The sequence below is a fragment of the Amborella trichopoda genome, chromosome 13 (assembly GCF_054954075.1).
Source record: "Amborella trichopoda isolate Santa Cruz 75 chromosome 13, AtrichopodaSantaCruz75HAP2 v2.0, whole genome shotgun sequence".
NCBI classification, from domain to species: domain Eukaryota; kingdom Viridiplantae; phylum Streptophyta; class Magnoliopsida; order Amborellales; family Amborellaceae; genus Amborella; species Amborella trichopoda.
Window position 1 is genome coordinate 42,654,063 of NC_142348.1, and position 19,735 is coordinate 42,673,797.

Genomic DNA, 19,735 nt, shown 5'->3' on the forward strand with positions numbered 1-19,735 from the left:
GGGACTCTTTTGATAACAGAAGAGGGCTGTACGGCAGGCGGATGATAGAAGTTGTATGTTGTAGGCGGAAGAGAAAGCTTTCCCTTTGAAGCATCGAGTCACTCAAAATTAAGGTTTTATTGTTCGTCGAAGTCATTGGAGAGAGAGAGAGCGTGAGAAATGGGTCACTCGAATGTCTGGGACTCTCACCCGAAGAATTATGGGCCTGGATCTCGTACCTGGTAATACCTCATCTTTTATTCCCACATCTGAATCTCTCTCTTCTCTTTAGTGTTCTTATTCACCTTTAGACGATTTCATTTGTGATTATTGTTACTTTAAGATTAGGGTTTACTGTGACTTTACTTAACTAGAAACATGATTATCTGCTACCTGAACGTATGTATGTGAATCAATAGGACCGTGAGTAATTCATCTTTTTATGAGTTGGTTTCCTTTTTATTCTATTTTCCATAGAAATTTAATTATTTGAGTTTTGCAGTAACTTATCATTTTAATAGTTTCCCATTCTCTCTGTTGGTTTTATTGTGTATTTTTTCTCTTTATTCTCAAAATAGGAAGTTGTTAATCTCGTGTTTTTTTTTACTGTGCCCTGCTCTTTTTGACAGCTTGTTGTTTTATTCATGGGAAACTAGAACGATTGTACATCTAATGCTTGTAGTTCCAAGTTAATATCGATGTTTCGGGACTCGGTTGAGTCCACTTGGACTCGGCCGAGTTACTCTGCTTCAGCCTTCTGTAGAGGCAGATACAGCTACTCTTTGGAATAAAAGGGGAGGCCCGCCCTTTATTTCATCTCCATCTGTCTGTGTAAAATGGGGGGCACCCCCCCTCTCTCTCTTTCTCTACCAAGGGCTCTCTCTACTCATCTTAGCCAGTACTCCCTCTCTCTCTCGAAGAGGGATGGGATGGTTTCCATCCCCTCCCCCTATTCATTCCTCTCACCACCACCCTCCCACTCTGGGCGCATTTGTATGCTTGAAGGTTAAATTCCGTGTTTAATGCATGGGGGACTGCTACAGTATTGGGAACTTAAACCTTATTGATAAGTTCTCTTTTCTCTTTAAAATATGGAAAGTTTAAGTTCCATGGGCGGCCTAGGAACATAAAGTTCCCAATCTTTTTGTTCGATATAAGCCCACAAAATCGAACCCTCAAGCCCCTATTCCAAGAAAACCTTTAAAACCCTAGCCTGTGGTGCATCCTCCCTGCCTTGTGGTGCAAACCCTATACCAAGTACATCTCTCTCCCATATAATCTCTTTGTCTCCTGCTCTTTGTTCATTTGTCTCTCTCTCTCTCTCTATCTCCCCCTGTCTTTCTTTTTCTATCGTACTGCATTTCTCTTCATCTCTCTGTCTCTCTCTTCTGCCTCTTCGCTCTTTCTTACTCTTGCCATTTCTCTCTTTTGTCTCTCCATCTCTCGCTCGCATGTATTGGTTTCTATATTTCTCAGTTTTTATATCTCTTAAGTGCCATACTTTTCATAAATAAAAGGTACCTCAACTTCGAAGCTCTCATGGCCGTGGCTTTTTCTTCGGATGTGATCTTACAATTATCATTAAGATTCATCTATGGAGGGTTCTTTTTATTCCATTATTGTAATTCTTTCCCCTATTTATCCTTAGTTTTTATTTTGGATATCTTGGAAATGGGTAATTTCTATTCTATTTGATGCATTTATTTAATATCTCTTGGAAATAAGTAATTTTGGTTGTATTTGATGCATTAGGTTGTACACTTAACTGCTGTCATCGAGTGCAATGATTCCAATAAACAATTTTTTTTTAAAAAAATAGTAGTGTAAGCGTGATTTGTTTATTTTACTAAAAAAATTTTCCTAATCATTTGATTGTTTTTGTATTTTTTGATGGTCTAATATGTTATAATAATGAATTTGCATGATCTATAATTTTGGGGTATTTAATTAGGAATTATGTACGTGAATTGTTATTATTTGGATATTTTTTGATTGATTTAGACTTTGTTGATAGTCTATATGTAATTGGGCAATTTCCTTTTTGTAATTGTTATTTGGTGGCTCTTGTATTTGGTTTTCTTTATAAAAGCACATTATTTTGGCAGATATTTTAACTGGGAATTATTTGATCTTTTTTTGTTTCATTTGACAATTTCCAGTTTGCCACTTGGTTTTGCTTTGAATTTCTGATCTATTTCATAGGTAGGGATCCTTTTATTTGTTTGTAGTGAGATTTTTTGTGGGTACACTTGATGGTATTTTTCTTTAATGAATTTTTGTATGATTTGTGCTTCTCTTGATTATGTAAGGTCAAGGTTTATGTATTCTACAAAATTCATGGCTTAAATTTTCTTTCTTCTCATGCATAATGCAATTTTGGTTTTTGCATTATTTTCTTAATATTAGGAATGCTGTCAAATGAGTTCCTTTTCTAATTTGCTTTTGTCATTGTTCTTGATATATTGTTATTGCCCCGCTAGGCCCAGCACAACACTCGATTTGATTGAAAATTGCATTTTCCATCGTGCACTTTTCCAATTGAATCAAGAGCAGAAAGTAGCAAGGCCTATGTATATGTACAATTATTTTGCATCATTGCCTTTTCGTATATGTGCAATAATTTTATTGCATTTCTTTGATTGATGTTTTTTTTTTTGTTATGCGCCAATGGTTTTCCATAGTCCAAATACATTACTAATAGTGTTTATTGACCATATGCACTATTATGCAAAGTTATTCATACACTGTAAATGGTGTGCATAGAGTAATTAACATTGTATATACACAATTACACATTGTCTAGCAATGGGAATGGATTGTTGCGTTTGGGCTTTCCATTATAAAGGTTGTTAACACGTCGTAAAAAATATGTGCGTTTTGTTGAAATTTATCACCTATAAGGGACTGTTCTTAGTATTTGTGGACATATAGACACAGTAAACAATGTATATATGAAGAGTTAACAGTTCCTAAGCGTTGTATGGGCTATTAACAATTGGTACATGTTGTATATATATTTAAAATTTTTCTTTTCTTACATCAGCAATATCACTTACAATGTCTAATTAAAAATATATTTAAAATTCTAAAAAAAAAAAAAATACATACTAAGCAAATGATGTTTGCCAATACCAGACTAAGCTTGACGTGTTAGGCCAGTCAGTTGGGAAAAACCTATGTTACCTAGGCATGGACCTTAACCCGATAAAGTTTATGATGGGTCATCCCTTGATGAGGTCGGAGTATACCTAGATGAGTGAGCCGAGTAACTGTGTGATCATTGTGTGTGATGGTGGCCCTCAGAGACGGGGGCCAAAGCTTCATCCCTGTACCATCACACAACATGTACATATGATAGCCGTATTGGAAAAGTGAACCACCTTTCATGGTGAAGCATGTACATGTGCGAAAGATTACCCGTATGCATCATAGAGTTGTGGTTGCATTAGGTCTAGGTGACTTTGATTCGTCTCTAAGGGAGAATCGAGAACTTGAAATCCACAGACTGGGATTTCGTCCCCTTGCCCATTGGCTGACTTTGGTGGCCCAATTATGAGCCCCTACGATAAACTGTAGGTCATGGGAACCGTTGGGTCAGTTTGAAAAAGTAACTGTGGATCGTGGTCCACAGTAGAAGGTGGAGTACTCCAGAGTTTTAATTATTCTCAGACCATATGGATCCAATTTCCATCAAAAATATTTAATTATAATTATAATATTATAAAAAAAAAGTATTTAATTATAATTGTGTTAATGTTATTTGATTTTTAGAATTATTGTTTGAATTTTTCTGAATCTCTAAGCATGTATTCTTTTTTTTTTATTCTTTTTCTTCTCTTTTATTTTTCTTTTCTGGTCAGATTACTTACAAATGGTCCATGACAATAAATTGACTTGAAAAATAACAAAAAATAAATAAAAACTGGATCTAAAACTCGATGCCACTAAAATCACTCTTTCATTGATCAAAGAAAAACCACAATACTAAGCTTGGGAATAACAAAAGATAAAAGCAATAAGCATGGCAAGAAACGAAAATAGGATGCTGGAGATTATTTCAACTTGGCTTAATCAACCTCACACCGAGTTTCCACCTCCAATAGCGTGGGATCAATGGTCAACTTCAATCTCCAAGATGAGAGCACATATGGGCCAAACCTCCAATAGGAACATGAATTTTTATCACAAAGCTTAGATTTCAAAAGAATCAAAACTAAGATTTCACCCCTTAAGTATCTAGATGAGAGATTTCAAAAGAATCAAAACTAAGATTTCACCCCTTAAGTATCTAGATGAGAGATGTGCTTCTCAATATTAAACCTTTAACCCATAGGCCATGAGAGAGAGAGATGGGAGAGAGAACATCATAACCTAAACGAAGTTTATGTGGGGCATACTCCTTCTATGGGATGAGAGGGAGAAAGAAACACTACTATGCGGGGCGGGCCCCTCTAAGAGAGATATGGGAGAGAGAAGAGAGAGATGATGAGCTCATATGGGTAGAGAGTACCTCTTTTTATAGTGTTTCAATGAGGTTAGGGTTTCCATAGGGTTGGTCACTTTAGTCAGGTTGAATTTGTACCATTGATCTTGGAAGACTTGTGGGGTGAGAGATGTGAGCCACATATTCCATAGATTAGCCATCAAGATCTTATGGAAGGTGCTGAAGCCTTTATCCCCAATTTCTTAAACCTATTTCTCATCAATAAATTAAGTATACAAATACTCAATCATAATATTGTATATTCTAATTTCATGCACAAGCCTCTTAAATCCTTCCATGTTTGATTTCAAAAATGATAAAGTCAAACCTTTCCAAAATACATGTCTTAAGCCTCAAGCCACCTTGCTTGAGCTCAAAATATGGAAAGCTGCAAGCAAGGTGGGGCGTGGTGGGCTCCCGTGGGCCCCACCCAACTTGCTATGGTGGCCCATGTGTACTAATGGGCCCCATGTAATAATAAAATATTTAAAAATTATAATTTTGATTTTTAAAAATAAAAAATAATTATTAATTCCATTTGAATATTTAAAACAATGAAAAATTAATATCTTTGGTTTTATAAATTCAAATCGTATAAATAAAATACTTAGATATTTAGAAAAATTCAAACAATAATTCTAAAAATCAAATAACATTAAAACAATTATAATTAAATAATTTTGATGGGAATTGGATCTATATGGTCTAGGAATATTTATAACTTTAGAACACTCTACCTTCTACTGTGGACCACAATCCGCACTTGCTTTTTCAAATTGACTCAACGGTTCCCATGACCCATAATCTATCGTAGGGGCAGATGATTGGGCTACCAAAGTCAGCTAATGAGCAAGGGGATCTAATCTCAGTCTGTTGATTTCAGGTTCTCCCTTAGAGAGAAACCACGATCACCTAGACCTGATGCAACTACAGCTCTATGGTGCATAGGGATAATATCTCGCACATGTACATGATTCACCTTGAAAGTTGGTTCGCTTATCCAATACTGCTATTATTTGTATATGCCGTGTGATGGTACATAGATGAGGTTTGGCTCCCGTCTCTGAGGGGCCACCATAACATACAAGGGTCACACAGTTCATCGGCTCACTCATCCGGGCATATTCTGACTTTATCAAGGGATGATCCATCATAACCCCTATCGGTTTAATTTCTATGCCCAGGTAACATGGGTTTTTTCCAACCGACTGGCCGAGCACGTCAAGCTCAGTTCGATATCGGCAAACATCATTTGCTTAGTATGGTCCACATAGGACCACACCCCCACTGAGTTCAAGTTCCATTATACCAAAGGTTTATTTACAAGCACTCATGGGGCCTTTAATGGTCACATATACCCAACAGACGCCTATACGGGAATGTTCCTAGTATTCGTGGACACACACACACACACACACACACACACACACACACACACACACACACACACACACACACACATATATATATATACTCTAATATATACTATTACTCTCCACTTTGTAGGGAGTACTGCATTACTCGATGCCAGATCAGAAGACCTTTCTAATCTCAGATGCCCAACACTATCCCATTATAAGTGGTATAAAGATGTGTTCTTCTTTAGACTTCTTCCAGAGAAGACAGTAAATCGGAGCACTGGAAAAAAAAATTCATTGTCGGTTTACCCCATCTTTTCGACGAGAAGGTTAAAACACGATTAAAGAATAAGCATGGAGGAATAATCCAATATTTTTTATACAAATTAGGAGTACTATCAGCTGAAATTTGTGCAGAAGGCCTTACTTTCTGTACGGATCTAAATGGCAGTTGGAGAAATAAAGAATGACTGGAAAGAAAGAACTAGGAGATTTTTATGGTCTTGTATCAGTCTATTTGAAAGAAGTTGGAAACCATTTTGCTCATTGGTGATAGAAATGCTCTGTTCTACAGTTTTAATGCAAAACTTGATTTGAATTCAAAAGTTCCTTTTTTTGTAAACATCTGAAGCCGGAACTTTAGGAATATTCCAAGTCTGTATTTGCTTTCTATATTATCTATAGTTATTTCTTCTCTATTAGTAGTGCATTTGGGCATAAAGTGTTCATCACTTTATAGCATATTCTATATACTAAAGCAATATTTTGGGATCCTGGATCCATATCAAACCCTTGGGTTTTTATATTTAAAGTAAGTACTTTCAAGAGGTTCGGATCAGTCAAAGCTACAGAAAAATTTGGGAAGCAATTAAAGTATATGGGTCCATTACAAGGACTTGATTCTATTATTTCTAGTCGAGAGTCAGAAAATTTGTTATGACGCTCATCCCTTAAACACAGAAGGACTGAGTTATTTAAACCGATTCAGGTTAACGGCTTTAATTTTTATTTTTATGGTCTTGTATCATTCTATTTGAAAGAAATTGGAAACCATTTTGCTCATTGGTGATAGAAATGCTCTGTTCTACAATTTTAATGGCAAAACTTGATTTGAATTCAAAAGTTCCTTTTCTACAAACATCTGAAGTCGGAATTGTAAGAATATTCCAATTCTGTATTTGCTTTTCTATATTATCTATAGTTATTTCTTCTCTATTTCTTACTCGTAGTGTACTATAAGAAGAAGAAGCTGTTCTATTGGACAGAGTCCTAAGGAAATTTGCCATTTTAGATAATTGTTGATTACTGAGTTAATCGGAAACAATCCATGTACCTTTCACGGATCTTCCTGGCCTTTCGGTAGTTCGGATCGCGACGACTTTTACTATCAATCCTAATTATCTTTTTGGAAAATTTCTTTAAGTTCTTAACCCTTAGAACAGTTCTTTTACTGCAGTTCACCAGTGTAAGCTCGTGGCTTTGATACCAAAAGACTATGCACAAGAAAATGAAGATATGGAAATCGGATTATCTCAATACTAAGGATGGAACGACTGCATTCCAAAAGCACACGAGTCCTGCCAAATACACTTGTCGACAAAATAGTGAAAAGCCACCGATAGCATCTTCTACTTTTCCCTGTTCACCGACAGCATCTTCTACTTTTTCTGTTCATACCTTTTAGTCTCATCACCGACACCCTGTTTATCCTATCACCGACACTTGTGGACCCTATCCAGCACTAACTTTCTTTAGGTCTTATCAGCCAGCGGACTTGAAATAAAGCTTTGGCGTCCCCCAACTATAAAAGGGGGCAGAAGCTCATTCATCAAAGACCGCGAGTTTTCTCCCTCAGTCTCTACTTACCTCTCTGCAACCTTGCCTCTCTATAACCTTATCTCTCTGTCTCTGTCTTTCAGAGACCGCGATTTTTCTCCCTCAGTTTCCACTTACCTCTCTGCAACCTTACCTCTCTGCAACCTTGCCTCTCTGCAACCCTATCTCTCCGACTCTGTCTTTTCAACTCTACTACTACTACTACTCTCTCTCTCTATCTTTGAAACTTTACTGTTACTCTCTCTTTCTGTCTCTGCAACTTAACTGTTACCCTCTCTTTACTGTTGCTTTCTGTTACCTTCTCTCTGCAACTTTCTTTCTATTTACTATATATCTGGTGGTGTATCTAGCCAACCATATCTTGTTTCTATAAGAGTGATTGTAAGAGCGATTTATGTGTGATTATAACTGGGACTCTCTACCCAACTATTGCCCAGACGAGTGGAAGTTATTCTCTAGTTTTTGCAAATGCCATGTAAGTTGTTTATTTTCTTATGCAGTTTAAAATAGTTGTTTATATAAAATTTTGGCATGTTATGTATGTGAATTGGGTTGTTATCAGCATATCAACTCCTTTGTGTATCTTCTGCTACGTAGTGTTTATCTTTCTAAAACTGTTATCCTTTCCCTAAAATCGTTCTCTTATATATTTCCGCTGAATATTATGTATATTTCCTGTTGAATTGCTTGTGTGAGCCTTTTGGTATCATAGCCACGAGCTCACAGTGGTGAGCTGTAGTAAAAGAACTGTTCTAAGGGTTAAGAACTTAAAGAAATTTTCCAAAAAGATAATTAGGATTGATACTAAAAGTCGTCGTGACCCGAACTACCGATAGGCCAGGAAGAGACGTGGGGTACAGGGACTGTTTCCGATTGACTCAATAATCAACAATTATCTAAAATGGCAAATTTCTTTAGGACTCTGTCCAATAGAACAACTTCTTTTTTTAGTAGTACACTACGAGTAAGAAATAGAAAAGAAATAACTATAGATAATATAGAAAAGCAAATACATAATTGGAATATACCTAAAGTTTCAGCAGCTGATGTTTACAAAAAAGGAACTTTTGAATTCAAATCAAGTTTTGCCATTAAAAATGTAGAACAGAGCATTTCTATCACCAATGAGCAAACTGGTTTCCAACTTCTTTCAAATAGAATGATACAAGACCATAAAAATAAAAATTACAAATATATACATGTAGGACTTGTCCAAATAGCAATAAAGCCGTTAACCTGAATCAGTTTAAATAACTCGGTCCTTCTGTGTTTAAGGGACGAGCGTCATAACAAATTTTCTGACTCTCTACTAGGAATAGTAGAATCAAGTCTTTGTAATGGACCCATATACTTTAATTGCTTCCCAAATTTTTCTGTAGCTTTGATTGATCCGAATCTCTTGAAAGTACTTTAAATATAAAAACCCAAGGGTTTGTTATGGATTCAGGATCCCAAAATATTTCTTTAGTATATAGAATATGCTATAAAGTGATGAACACTTTGTGCCGAAATGCACTACATATGGATACTAAAGGGCAAACTGTGTTTTTCCAAACTAATATGGAAAAATACAATACTGTTATACCTAGATCCATGACATGGTCTCAGATTAAGCTTTCGGATAAATGGTCTCTACACTGTGAAAACCAACAGTCTAGAACTCCCATTAATAGAGACCTAGAGCAAATAATAGAGTAACCAGATGGGGATATATAAATACAATTTAATTCAAATAGACGAACCCGAATAAACTTTACTGAAGGCCCCTCTAGAATGCCTTCAAGATGTTCCACTTCCTCTATTCCACAATCAGAACATGAGCAAACCCATAGGAGACCCATAATCGAAGGACTAACTAGAACAAATAGCCAAATGCAACAACCAGTATATAGGATATATGAACCTAGTTCTCCAGATAAAGAGCCAACACCATCTGACCTAGATTTTAATATCCTTACCCTTCAAAAAGAAGAAAAATTCAAGATATGTAAGGAAGGGATCAAATAGGACTTTTTGTCTGATGAGAATAAAAATATCAGGGAATGGTTTTTGGCGGAATTCCCCCAGGAATTATTAGATGCTCTACATAAGAAATTCAATAAATTTATATTGAGGTAGAAGAGCAACGTGAAATTCTTTGACTGGTTGAGATATATTCTAAAAGTAAAAGAGATCGAAATTCCAGATTTTGATCTTAATACTGTAGAAAATTAGTATCAAACTTTTTACACTGCAAAAGGGGAAGAAATGGAATACATTCATCCCCCTGAAAGGAATCTTCACCTGTAAGAGAAATAAGAAGATAAACCCGAGGCTAAGGCTTCACCTTATAAGATCACCCCTAAAGATACTGATCATCATACCCATAAAATCGATGTAATACCACATATAATCGAGCAAAATAATTATACTAATCTCTGCTTACAAACCATTGGAAAGCAGACAACAAGAATTGAAAACATAATTAATAAACAGATCATAAAGGAAAGAAAGCTCTATTGTTTAAACCTCCTCCAACAATCAATAGGGAACAGTTCAGCCTTCAAGGAATAAAAAAGAAAGATGGCAATAAAGAATTAGTAGATGAGCTAGTCCAAAAACTAGCAAAACTAAATATAAAAGAAAAAGGAGTAACTTTTATGACTAGTTCTAGTCACACTAGTCAAGGAGCTATGGTTCTTCAAGATGAATCCGTTTCCAATAGTGAGCTCAATAAAATAGAACAAGTTTTCGAGACAGAAAGCCCTGAAATAAACAGAATAGATTATGGCAGGAAAGTTAGGCCAACTTCACAAACTAGAATGTATTACCCAAGGCCTACTCTTGTAGATCTCCAATTTGAAGGAGATTTAATCACTAACTCCATATCGTATTCAGGGAGATCCATTGTAAATTGGAATATTGACAGAATGTCAGAAAACCAAATACTTAATCTAATGAAGCATATAACTATGTACGCAACTGAGTGCAAGATAAGCGAAAATCAAGACCTAGAGATAGCCAAAGCCATTATTTGTGGATTTACAGGATGGCTAAGGGGATGGTGGGATTTCCATATGGAAGAAAATACAAAAAATGAAATACTAACTGCCACAAAACAGTGGGCGGCTAAAAATGGATTTGGCCAGGATATAGTAAATAATGAAAGTTATGCAGTAAATACTCTAATATATACTATTACTCTCCACTTTGTAGGGAGTACTGTGTTACTTGATGCTAGATCAGAAGACCTTCTATCTAATCTCAGATGCCCAACACTATCCCATTATAAGTGGTATAAAGATGTGTTCTTTTTTAGACTCCTTTCCAGAGAAGGCAGTAAATCGGATCACTTGAAAGAAAAGTTCATTGCCGGTTTACCCCATCTTTTCGTCGAGAAGGTTAAAACATGATTAAAGAATAAGCATGAAGGAATAATCCCATATTCTTAACACACATTAGGAGAACTATCAGTTGAAATTTGTGCAGAAGGCAGGAATAATCCCATATTCTTAACACACATTAGGAGAACTATCAGTTGAAATTTGTGCAGAAGGCCTTGCTCTTTGTACGGATCTAAAGCTGAAAAGGCAGCTGGAGAAACAAAGAATGACTGGAAAGAAAGAACTAGGAGATTTTTGTGAACAGTTTGGATTCAATACTCTGCCTTCCTCCAAAGATTCTAATAAAAGAAAATATAAACAAATGTACCGCAACAAACCAAGATCCAATAGAGCGGCTACTAGATATAAGTTTTCTAAGAAATTTCCCCCAAAAGTAATTTCAAGAAAACCAGGAGAAAAAGAAGGATACCTGTTTGTTATAATTGTGGTAAGGTAGGGCATTACAAGAATAAGTGTAAAATCAAAAATAAAATAGATGCCTTACAATTAGATGACAATGTCAGAGATCAATGAAGAATCTTCTAATGATTCTTCTAGTTCTGATTCGGAAATGCTGGTTGGAGAAATAGAAGATGAAGATTTAATTCTCAGCAATTCAGACTCAGAAAATGAAAATACTGATACTAATTGTTTATGTAACACCCTTACCAAATAAGAGAATCTAATCATAGATATAATAGATAAGATAATTGACCCTGAGACTAAGCGAGAAGCTTTAGTCCAATATATAAATATAGCCAAAATGAATAAAAAACCGTCTCCTCCTTTAGTTTGCACCCACGAGGATTATAGTTTTGCTAAAATCCTTAGGAGGGTCGAGGATAAAAATAATAATCATAAGGAACCGTCTGTCGCTGAGTTGAGACAAGAAATTGATGAAGTTCGAAATGAACTAGCCTGCAACCTTGTGGAGTACAGTCCTGTAAATTCAGACGATGAAATAGAATTTGATACTATCATAAATAGTTATAAAAAGCCTCTGTCGCCTAGAGCAGAAGAATTTCTCCCTAAAATAGTTAGGATGAACCAGAGTCTTCTAATACGACATAGGATTGTAATTATGTCAGTTTCCTTGACAAAGTAATTACTCAAAAATGGTTCACCATGATAAAAATAATCGTCTAAAAAGAATATAGTTTCTAAACTCTTGCTTTGATAGACTCAGGAGCATACCTGAATTGCATAAATGAAAGGGTTGTTCCTACTAAATATTTTAGTAAGACCGCACAGGTCTTAAATACAGCAGATGGCAGTAGAATGATTATAAATTATAAACTTTCAAATGCTGCAGTATGCATCAAGCCAATATGTAATCCTAGGAACTCCTTTTTTAAATATGCTCTACCCAATAAAGATTGATAATACAAGGATTGAAGCCAATATAGAAGGGCATAATGTGAAATTTGAATTTCTTGATAAACCCAAAGTTTGAGAAATCAACAATATTAAAGAGACGATTTCTAATAAAGAAAAATTCTTATATTACCTAAAAGAAGAAATAAGATATAAAATAATAGAGGCCAAGCTCTTGCTCCCTGAGAATAAGAAAATAACAGAAAATATTAAAAAAAAGATTGAAAAAGAGATATGTGCAGAACTCCCAAATGCTTTTTGGAATAGGAAAAAGCATATTGTTAACCTGCCTTATGAAACTGATTTTCGCGAAAATAAAATTCCAACCAAAGCTAGACTAATTCAAATGAATCCCCGGCTTTTAGAAATTTACAAAAAAGAAATTGCTGAGCTACTGCAGAAAGCTCCTCTCCTTGGAGTTGTTCAGCATTCTATGTCAAGAAAGCTTCTGAAATAGAAAGGGGGCCTCCACGATTGGTAATAAACTATAAACCACTCAATAAAGCATTACGGTGGATAAGGTGTTATATTCCCAATAAGAGAGATCTGCTGGATAGACTTGTGAATGCTTGCATCTTTTCTAAATTTAATCTAAAGTCTGGTTATTGGCATATTCAAATTGCTGAAGAAGACAGGTATAAGCTTGCTTTTAATGTTTCTTTTGGGCAATATGAATGGAATGCTATGCTTTTTGGACTTAAAAGTGCCCCATCATAATTCCATAACATTATGAATGATATCTTCAATCTTTATACCAAATTTATAATTGTTTATATTGATGATGTTTTAATATTTTCTGATAACCTAGAACAACACTTTAAGCACTTAGTTGTTTTTGTCAAAGCTATCAAAATGGCTGGGCTAGTTGTTTCTGCTATAAAGATTAGTCTTTGCTAAACAAAAATAAGATTTCTAGGGCACAATATTTTTCAAGGGAGAATAATTCCTATTGATAGAGCTATTGAGTGTTCTAATAAATTTCCAGATATAATTACTGACAAAACTGAACTTCAACGATTTCTGGGTTGTCTTAACTATATTGCTGATTTTTATAAAGACTTAGCTATTGATGCTAAACCATTATTTCAAATATTAAAAAAGAATCCTCTTGAATGGACGGATGTGCGTACTTCGGCAGTAAGAAAAATAAAAATAAAAGCCAAAGAGTTACCCTGCTTTACACTATCAAATCCTCTTGCTTTCAAAATAATTGAGTGTGATGCTTCAGAAATAGGATTGGGAGGAATCTTAGAGTAAAAAATTTCAAATACATAACAGTTAGTTCGTTTTACTTCCCAATCTTGGAATCAGACACAACAAAATTACTCTATGGTTAAAAAAGAACTTTTGGACATTGTTCACTGTGTCACAAAATTCCAAAGTGACTTGCTCAAACAAAAATTCCTAATATGAACTGATTGTAAAGCTGCCAAAGATATACTCCATTAGGATGTCAAAAACCTTGTCTCCAAACAAATTTTTGCACGCTGGCAAGGTATCATCTCTTCCTTTGAATTTGAGATTGAACACATTAAAGGCACCACTAATTACCTTCCTGATTTTTTAACCCGTGAGTTTTTGCAGAGGGGACAGGAGGTTGTTAGCAGCAAACAAGGGAAAGGGAAAATCAGAAATAGTCCTTGTGCTGGGCAAGACCCTGGCAACTTCACCAATAATCCCAAACCAAATAGTCCAAAAACAGGCATAGGAAATAATCTTTTCACCTGAACCAATACCAATAACGGAGGTTGTTAGCAGCAAACAAGGGAAAGGGAAAATCAGAAATAGTCCCTGTGCCAGGCAAGACCGTGGCAACTTCACCAATAACCCCAAACCAAATAGTCAAAAAACAGGCACAATAAATAATCTTTTCGCCTGAACCAATACCAATAACTACAAATACAACTGGGGAGAAAAGCAGGTTCTTAGAGATCTCTTTCATACCTAATATTATAATAGAAGATATTCATAAAGATAAGGGCCCATGTGAAATAGCAGCTATCTATCTGAATAATCATTTACATCCAAATAATGGTGATAAAACCTGAGAATGGTATGAAGCCATCCTTCTTGAAACTAGGTCAATCACCATGGTCCATTTTTATAAGAAAAATACTAATACAATAGCATACTCAAACTTCCAAATACGCAAGATAATTACATATAGAGAATGGGGTATGGACCCTTTGAACCCAGAAAGATGCAATCCTAAGGTTTCAACAATAAATATTTTCATTATTTTGAATACAATGAAGCATGGCATAAAGCCTTTGCTTTTCAAAATAATAATAATTCTCATACATGGCTCACACAAATAAAAATACCAATAATAGGAGAATTCCCGAATTGGTTCAAGAATTGGTTCCAACTGTGGGGATCAAGATCTGAAATACTGCAGCCCAATATTCAAGCTTCTCAAAAGAAGTTTATAGACTATAATAATAATAATTCCAAAATAGACCTTCATATGTATTTTATGGCCCTATATCAAATTCCTTGGAACAAGAAATGGTCCTACCATATTTCAGATAATTGTACGAATAATTGGGAATATATCCTAGAATTGGGTAAGTAAATATATATCTAGTGGTGGGATGTCTACGAAAATAAAGCCCTAAATCCAGAAAAAATAAAGATGAAAAAGGTGCCATCCTCACCCCTGAAACAGAAGCCAATATGAGAGATTATATAAATAAGATCCGCCAACAGAACCCTACTGCCACTAAGGAAGAGCTTAAGAAGAAACTATTACAAGTATTTGAAGAAGAAGAAGTGGCCATGTCTACGTCTACACAAAATGAAGAAGACTATGCACAAGAAAATGAAGACATGGAAATTGGATTATTTCAATGCTAAGGGCGGAACGACTGCACTCCAAAAGCACACAAGTCCAGCCAAATGCACCTGCCAACAAAATAGTGAAAAGCCACCGACAACATCTTTTACTTTTCCCTGCTCACCGACAGCATCTTCTACCTTTCATGTTCATACCATTTAGTCTCATCACCGACACCCTTTTTATCCTATCACCCACACTTGTGGACCCTATGCTGCACTACCGACTTTCTTTAGGTCTTATCAGCTAACGGACTTGAAATAAAGCTTTGGCGTCTGCCAACTATAAAAGGGGGCAGAAGCTCATTCATCAGTGACCGCGAGTTTTCTCCCTCAGTCTCCACTTACCTCTCTTCCACCTTACCTCTCTGCAACCTTGCCTCTCTGCAACCCTATCTCTGTCTCTGTCTTTGCAACTCTACTACTACTACTACTTTCTCTCTCTATCTTTGAAACTTTGCTGTTACTCTCTCTCTATCTCTGCAACTTTACTGTTACTCTCTGTTACGCTCTCTCTATTGTTACCCTCTCTTTACTGTAACTCTCTGTTACCCTCTCTCTGCAACTTTCTTTCTATTTACTATATATCTGGTGGTGTATCTAGCCAACCAGATCTTGTTTTTATAAGAGTGATTGTAAGAGCGATTTATGTGTGATTGTAACTGGGACTCTCTACCCAAATACTGTCCAGACGAGTGGAAGTTATTCTCTAGTTTCTGCAAGTGTCATATGTAAGTTGTTTATTTTCTATGCAGTTTAAAATAGTTGTTTATATAAAATTCTGGCATGTTATGTATGTGAATTGGGTTGTTATCAGCATATCAACTACTTTGTGCATCTTCTGTTTCGTAGTGTTTATCTTTCTAAAACTGTTATCCTTTCCCTAAAACCGTTCTCTTATATATTTCCGCTGAATATTATGCATATGTCCTGTTGAATTGCTTGTGTGAGCCTTTTGGTATCAAAGCCACGAGCTTACAGTGGTGAATTGTAGTAAAAGAACTAATCTAAGGGTTAAGAACTTAAAGAAATTTTCCAAAAAGATAATTAGGATTGATACTAAAAGTCGTCGTGACCCGAACTATTGATTGGCCAGGAAAAGTCGTGAAAGGTACAGGGACTGTTTCCGATTGACTCAGTAATCAACAATTATCTAAAATGGCAAATTTCTTTAGGACTCTGTCCAGTAGAACAACTTCTTCTAATAGAACTGTACGAGTAAGAAATAGAGAATAAATAACTATAGATAATATAGAAAAGCAAATACATAATTGGAATATTCCTAAAGTTCAGATGTTTACAAAAAAGGAACTTTTGAATTCAAATCAAGTTTTGCCATTAAAAATGTAGAACAGAGCATTTCTATCACCAATGAGCAAAATGGTTTCCAACTTCTTTCAAATAGAATGATACAAGACCATAAAAATAAAAATTACAAATATATACATATAGGATTTGTCCAAATAGCAATAAAGCCGTTAACCTGAATCGGTTTAAATAACTCGGTCCTTCTGTGTTTAAGGGACGAGCGTCATAACAAATTTTCCGACTCTCTGCTAAGAATAGTAGAATCAAGTCTTTGTTATGGACTCGTATACTTTAATTGCTTCCCAAATTTTTCCGTAGCTTTTATTGATTCGAACCTCTTGAAAGTACTTACTTTAAATATAAAAACCCAGGGATTTGATATGGATCCAGGATCCCAAAATATTGCTTTAGTATATAGAATATGCTATAAAGTGATGAACACTTTATTCCCAAATGCACTACATATGGATACTAAAGGGCAAACTGTGTTTTTCCAAACTAATATGGAAAAATACAATACTGTTATACCTAGATCCATGACATGGTCTCAGATTAGGCTTCCGGATAAATGGTCTCTACACTGTGAAAACCAACAGTCTAGAACTCCCATTAATAGAGACCCAGAGCAAACAATAGAGTACTCAGATGGGGATATAGAAAAATAATTTAATTCAAATAGACGAACTTGAATAAACCTTACGGAAGGCCCCTCTAGAATGCCTTCAAGATGTTCCACTTCCTCTGTTCCACAATCAGAACATGAGTAAACCCATAGGAGACCCATAATCGAAGGACTAACTGGAACAAATAGCCAAATGCAACAATCAGTATATAGGATATATGAACCTAGTTCCCCAGATAAAGAGCCAACACCGTCTGACCTAGATTTTAATATCCTTAACCTAGATTTTAATATCCTTACTCTTCAAAAAGAAGAAAAATTCAAGATAGATAAAGAAGGGATCAAACATGACTTTTTGTCTGATGAGAATAAAAATATCAGGGAATGGTATCTGGCGGAATTCCCCCAGGAATTATTAGATGCTCTACATAAGAAATTCAATAAATTTATATTGAGCCAGAGGAGGAACGTGAAATTCTTTGACTGGTTGATATATATTCTAAAAGTAAAAGAGATCGAAATTCCAGATTTTGATCTTAATACTGTAGAAAATCAGTATCGAACTTTTACACTCCAGAAGGGGAAGAATTGGAATCCATTCAAATAAGAAGATAAACCCGAGGCTAAGGCTTCACCTTATAAGATCATCCCTAAAGATACTGATCATCATACCCATAAAATAGATGTAATACCACATATAATCAAGCAAAGTAATTATACTAATCTCTGCTTTCAAACCATTGGAAAGCAAACCACAAAAATTGAAAACATAATTAATAAGCCTCAAGATAAGGTGACTGATCATAAAGGAAAGAAAGCTCTTTTGTTTAAAAAAGCTCTTTTGTTTAAACCTCCTCCAATAATCAATAGGGAACAGTTCAACCTTCAAGGAATAAAAAAGAAAGATGACAATAAAGAATTAGTGGATGAGCTAGTCCAAAAACTAGCAAAACTAAATATAAAAGAAAAAGGAGTAACTTTTATGACTAGTTCTAGTCATACTAGTCAAGGAGCTATGGTTCTTCAAGAAGAATCCGTTTCCAATAGCGAGCTCAATAAAATAGAACAAGCTTTCAAGAGAGAAAGCGAAATAAACAGAATAGATTATGGCAGGAAAGTTAGGCCAACTTCACAAACCAGAATGTATTACCCAAGGCCTACTCTTGTAGATCTCCAATTTGAAGAAGATTTAATCACCAGCTTCATATTGTATTCAGGGAGATCCATTGTAAATTGGAATATTGACAGAATGTCAGAAAACCAAATACTTGATCTAATGAAGCATATGACTATGTACGCAATTGCATGCAAGGTTAGCGGAAATCAATACCAAGAGATAGCCAAAGCCATTATTTGTGGATTTACAGGATGGCTAAGGCGATGGTGGGATTTCCTTATGGAAGAAAATACAAAAAATTAAATACTAACTGCCACAAAACAGTGGGCGGTTAAAAATGAATTTGGCCAGGATATAGTAAACAATGAAAGTGATGCAGTAAATACTCTAATATATACTATTACTCTCCACTTTGTAGGGAGTACTACATTACTCGATGCTAGATCAGAATACCTTCTTTCTAATCTCAGATGCCCAACACCATCCCATTATAAGTGGTATAAAGATGTGTTCTTCCCTAGATTCATTTCCAGAGAAGATAGTAAATCGGATTACTGGAAAGAAAAGGTCGAGAAGGTTAAAACACGATTAAAGAATATGCATGGAGGAATAATCTCATATTCTTTATACACATTGGGAGAACTATCAGTCGAAATTTGTGCAGAAGGCATTGCTCTCTGTACGGATCTAAAGTTGAAAAGGCAGCTATAGAAACAAAGAATGACTGGAAAGAAAGAACTAGGAGATTTTTGTGAACAGTTTGGATTCAAAACTCTGCCTTCCTCCAAAGATTCTAATAAAAGAAAATCTAAACAAAGGTACAACAACAAACCAGGATCCAATAGAGCGGCTACTAGAGATAAGTTTTCTAAGAAATTTTCCCCCAAAAGTAATTTCAAGAAAACCCGGGGAAAAAGAAGGATACCTGTTTGTTATAGTTGTGGTAAGGTAGGGCATTACAAGAATAAGTGTAAAATCAAAAAGAAAATAGATGCCTTACAATTAGATGATAATATCAGAGATCAACTATTTCATATATTACAAATCAATGAAGGATCTTCTGATAATTCTTCTAGTTTTGATTCAGAAATGCTGTCTAGAGAAATAGAAGACGAAGATTTAATTCTCAGCAATTCAGACTCAGAAAATGAAAATACTGATACTAATTGTTTATGTAACACCCTTACGAAAGAAGAGAATCTAATCATAGATTTAATAGATAAGATAACTGACCCTGAGACTAAGCGAGAAGCTTTAGTCCAATATAGAAATATAGCCAAAATGAGTAATAAACCTTCTCCTTCTTTAGTTCTGTTGGCTCCATACTAGTCAAGGAACTAGCCAAAATGAATAAACTTTCAAATGCTGTAGTATGCAATAAAGGAAATTGCTTTGAGTTCCATTTTATAATGGTAAAAGGATTAAGCCAATATGTAATCCTAGGAACTCCTTTTTTAAGTA

The 19,735-nt window shown here is 35.2% G+C and overlaps 1 protein-coding gene across 1 annotated transcript in view; it reads left to right on the top strand.

The window, feature by feature from the left end:
- LOC148779240 (small ribosomal subunit protein uS14z/uS14y/uS14x-like) overlaps window positions 1–19,735 on the top strand; it is a 45,741-nt gene continuing 26,006 nt past the window's right edge. The window contains exon 1 of the mRNA XM_088855128.1: window positions 1–221. Coding sequence (XP_088711254.1) covers window positions 160–221 — 62 coding nt within the window. The 5' untranslated portion in view covers window positions 1–159. The remainder of the gene's footprint in view (window positions 222–19,735) is intronic.